The 5395-nt window shown below is 43.3% G+C and overlaps 1 protein-coding gene across 1 annotated transcript in view; it reads left to right on the forward strand.

The window, feature by feature from the left end:
* The first annotated feature begins 253 nt into the window (after positions 1-253).
* The window catches only part of LOC145418335 (thyroid transcription factor 1-like), a 71265-nt gene continuing 66123 nt past the window's right edge, over positions 254-5395 (forward strand). The window contains exon 1 of the mRNA XM_080286775.1: positions 254-533. Within this exon, the coding sequence (XP_080142901.1) occupies positions 254-533 (280 nt within the window). The remainder of the gene's footprint in view (positions 534-5395) is intronic.

The raw sequence follows: 5395 nt of genomic DNA on the forward strand, positions 1-5395 counted from the left end.
GAGGAGTCACTGTGGACCTAGAGGGCTTCCACAGTGGAGCGAGAAGGGTGAGAGGGGTGGAAGAGTGGAGCGAGCCCAGTTACCCTCCACCACGCTGGCTCTCCCCCAAGCCTCCTCTCCGTCCACCTCCCTCCAGCCCCCTCCCTCGCAACGGACATCCATCACGTACCTGGACTGTCCGTACTACCTGAAGAGGGACCCGGAGGACCTGGCGGGGACCTTAGCGGCGGCGACCCCTCCTGCCGGCGACCCCATGACCTTGTCTCCACGCCACACCACCCCCTTCTCCGTCTCCGATATCCTTTCGCCCCTGGAGGAGCAACGACGGGCCCTTGATCTCCTAGACGACCGTAGGCTGGATCTCCTAGACACGGGCTCCTACGGACGTGCCATGCAGCCGGCCACCATGCAGCACGTGACGGCTTACCCCCCTGCACCGCCGCCTACCACGTACTGCACGCCTGACGTGTACGATACACGTGCGTCGGCGCCCTCTTGGTACCAAACCTCGTCTTCTGACCCAAGATTCGCAAGTGAGTACCTCTATAATTAATTTGTTATTATTATTATTATTATTATTATTATTAAAGTACCTGTATTATTGTTGGCGGAGTTACTATTTTTATTATTATTATTATTATTATTATTATTATTATTACTCGTTCATGTCGTTCGCAAAGGCTTCGAGTTTCTTATATCCATCGGTTTTGGTCACCTAATGGCAGCTTTCCACGCTGCTCGATCTCTGGCAGCATCTCCGTTAAGTCCCTAATCCCTGAGATCAAACCCTAAAACCTCATCCCAGGTGTTTTTCAGCCCATTATTATTATTATTATTATTATTATTATTATTATTATTAACGGTGTACCAAATCTAATGCAACAGCGGTGTCTGTACCACAGAATATTTCACGAATCTACATATTTGTTGTACCCCACTGTACCGTACGGGTGATTACGCTCTTCTTGTACCCGCGACTGTACCTGGACCGTGTGACCGCGCTGTATTATCTCCTTGTACCGCAAACCGTACCGCGTAGGTGAATTCGCGGTCTCTGGGTGTACCGTAAGGAGTAATTCAGCTATAAGTTACTGTACCGTCGATCGTACCGTAGGACGTGTGACCGCGCTGCATCTTACCGCACCGCTAGTACCGTAGTTATGACCGCGCTGCCTACTGTACCGCTGACTGTACCGTAGTTATGACCGCTCTGCCTACTGTACCATCGACTGTACTGTAGTTATGACAGCGCTGGCTATTGATGTACCGTCGACTGTACAGTAGTTATGATCGCGCTGCCTACTGTACCGCTGACTGTACCGTAGTTATGACCGCGCTGCCTACTGTACCGCTGACTGTACCGTAGTTATGACCGCGCTGCCTACTGTACCGCTGACTGTACCGTAGTTATGATCGCGCTGCCTACTGTACCGCTGACTGTACCGTAGTTATCGCGCTGCCTATTGTACCGCTGACTGTATCGTAGTTATGACCGCGCTGCCTACTGTACCGCTGACTGTACCGTAGTTATGACCGCGCTGGCTATTGATGTACCGTCGACTGTACCGTAGTTATGACCGCGCTGCCTATTGTACCGCTGACTGTACCGTAGTTATGGCCGCGCTGCCTACTGTACCGCTGACTGTACCGTAGTTATCGCGCTGCCTATTGATGTACCGTCGACTGTACCGTAGTTATGATCGCACTGCCTACTGTACCGCTGACTGTACCGTAGTTATGACCGCACTGCCTACTGTACCGCTGACTGTACCGTACGCGTGACCAAGCTAACGACTGCGCGGGTGTAAACGACCGCTTCGCTGCTATTAAACCGATTGTACCGCACTGTACCGTACTCTACCGCACTTTACCGCTCTGTACCGCACCTTACCGCTCTGTACCGCACTCTACCGCACTCTTCCGCACTGTACCGCTACTATAACGAAGTGAGGTCCAAGCTACCTAGCGTCTTTGTACCGGCGACAGTAACGCATCCAAGCGTGACCAAGCCTACCGTACCGCATGCGTGACCGCAGCTACAAAGACAGCAAAAATTATGGTGACCGCAGCAGTAGTAGCAGTGGTAGTAGCAGTGACCGCAGTACTCATCACAATCATCATCATCATCATCACCGTCATCATCACCATCACCACCATCATCACCATCATCACCATCACCACCATAATCATCATCATCATCATCACCGTCATCATCACCATCACCATCATCATCACCATCACCATCACCACCACCACCATCCTCATCATCATTACAATCACCATAATCATCACCATCACCACCATCATCATCACCGTCATCATCAACACCACCACCACCACCACCATCACCACCACCACCACCATCATCATCATCACCGTCATCATCATCATCATCACAGACCGCAAAAGTAAATGTTACCGCAAGAGTTACCGCAATACCGCAATTACAATACTAGTAACCGCAGTCCTTAGGGTAACCGCAGTAGTAACGGTGAAGGGAGTAGTAACAGTATCCTTAGTATTAGTAGTAATAATAATAATAATAATAATAAAAATAATAATAATAATAATAATAATAATAATAACGGCGGAAAGAACGGTGACCGTAATAATAATAATAATAATAATAATAATAATCAATAATAATAATAATAATAATAATAATAATCAATAATAATAATAATAATAATAATAATCTCACCCGTAACGCAAATCAACAAGCGATTTATTAACCCTTCGAGAGGCTAAATCATGAAGAATTTCCTTAACAAATAAATCCCTAATCTATAAAGGCAGCGCTGCGTCTCCTTGGTTACTATCCAAACTCTAACTTGGCCTAAAATTGCCATCTCTCCATCTCGTTCACTGCAACAACGGATTAACGCTAGAATACGATCCTAGTCACGAAGAAGTGCTTTGGAAGGCAGGGCCGAAACTGCAAAGAGACGAAAATCTGGGCCAAGTTAAGGTGAAGGCAGTACAGTCACGAAGAAGTGCTATAGTCACGAAGAAGTGCTATGGAAAGGATGTAGAGCCGTAGTAACAATAGATTAACACTAGAATATGATGCTAGTCACGAAGAAGTGCTGTGGAAAGGATGTAGAGCCGTAGTAACAATAGATTAACACTAGAATATGATGCTAGTCACGAAGAAGTGCTATGGAAAGGATGTTGAGCCGTAGTAACAATAGATTAACACTAGAATATGATACTAGTCACGAAGAAGTGCTATGGAAAGGATGTAGAGCCGTAGTAACAATAGATTAACACTAGAATATGATGCTAGTCACGAAGAAGTGCTATGGAAAGGATGTAGAGCCGTAGTAACAATAGATTAACACTAGAATATGATGCTAGTCACGAAGAAGTGCTATGGAAAGGATGTAGAGCCGTAGTAACAATAGATTAACACTAGAATATGATGCTAGTCACGAAGAAGTGCTATGGAAAGGATGTAGAGCCGTAGTAACAATAGATTAACACTAGAATATGATGCTAGTCACGAAGAAGTGCTGTGGAAAGGATGTAGAGCCGTAGTAACAATAGATTAACACTAGAATATGATGCTAGTCACGAAGAAGTGCTATGGAAAGGATGTAGAGCCGTAGTAACAATAGATTAACACTAGAATATGATGCTAGTCACGAAGAAGTGCTATGGAAAGGATGTAGAGCCGTAGTAACAATAGATTAACACTAGAATATGATGCTAGTCACGAAGAAGTGCTATGGAAAGGATGTAGAGCCGTAGTAACAATAGATTAACACTAGAATATGATGCTAGTCACGAAGAAGTGCTATGGAAAGGATGTAGAGCCGTAGTAACAATAGATTAACACTAGAATATGATGCTAGTCACGAAGAAGTGCTATGGAAAGGATGTAGAGCCGTAGTAACAATAGATTAACACTAGAATATGATGCTAGTCACGAAGAAGTGCTGTGGAAAGGATGTAGAGCCGTAGTAACAATAGATTAACACTAGAATATGATGCTAGTCACGAAGAAGTGCTATGGAAAGGATGTAGAGCCGTAGTAACAATAGATTAACACTAGAATATGATGCTAGTCACGAAGAAGTGCTATGGAAAGGATGTAGAGCCGTAGTAACAATAGATTAACACTAGAATATGATGCTAGTCACGAAGAAGTGCTATGGAAAGGATGTAGAGCCGTAGTAACAATAGATTAACACTAGAATATGATGCTAGTCACGAAGAAGTGCTATGGAAAGGATGTAGAGCCGTAGTAACAATAGATTAACACTAGAATATGATGCTAGTCACGAAGAAGTGCTATGGAAAGGATGTAGAGCCGTAGTAACAATAGATTAACACTAGAATATGATGCTAGTCACGAAGAAGTGCTATGGAAAGGATGTAGAGCCGTAGTATTGTCTTTTTCTGCCACTGAGCTACGTGAAATAAGCTGCAAAAGGACGAAAATCTGGGCCAAGTTAAGGTGAAAGCCATCTATCTATCTATCTATCTATCTATCAGCACAGCGCATCATCCGCAACACCGTCCCACGTGCGACTTAACCCTTCGCACAGCCTCAACGCCAATCCCTCAGGCACAGAACTTATATTCCAAAGTTGTATTCATTCGCTCCCCTACGCATATCTTTCTATCTATCTATCTATCCATCTATCTATCTATCTCTCTCTATCCATCCATCTATTTATCTATTTAAATTACAAGAATAAAAAATAAGTATAGTACGAAAATAAATCGCCAATAGAAAGTTGCTACGAGAGAAACACACTATATAAATTACATTAAAAAAAAGTTTAATACGAAAATAAATCGCCAATAGAAAGTTGCTACGAGAGAAACACACTACATAAATTACAAGGAAAAAAATATAATACGAAAATAAATCGCCAATAGAAAGTTGCTACGAGAGAAACACACTATATAAATTACAAGGAAAAAAATATAATACGAAAATAAATCGCCAATATAAAGTTGCTACGAGAGAAACACACTATATAAATTACAAGGAAAAAAATATAATACGAAAATAAATCGCCAATAGAAAGTTGCTACGAGAGAAACACACTATATAAATTACAAGGAAAAAAATATAATACGAAAATAAGTCGCTAACAAAACAGCGCCGCGATGCCTAGTCTAAAATACCGACTTTCCGATCAATTACAAGAAAAAAATATATATAATACGAAAATAAATCGCTAAGAAAACGGCGTTACGATCTTAAAAAAAAAAAAAAAAATTACCGACTTTCCCATTAATCGCGTGGTCAAACCCGGGATTGAACTACCGGCCTTCTGAACAGCCGCCAGCCGCCTCCCCTCCGGCACCGGGATTAGGGCCTAGTTAAGCGGATTGGGGGATTCCTCAACGCTTGCTCTAAGGCGATTTATTCTGCTTCTTT

This window comes from Coenobita brevimanus, chromosome 113 (assembly GCF_032717465.1).
Source record: "Coenobita brevimanus isolate Jiangsu-jjx chromosome 113, ASM3271746v2, whole genome shotgun sequence".
Lineage (NCBI taxonomy): Eukaryota > Metazoa > Arthropoda > Malacostraca > Decapoda > Coenobitidae > Coenobita > Coenobita brevimanus.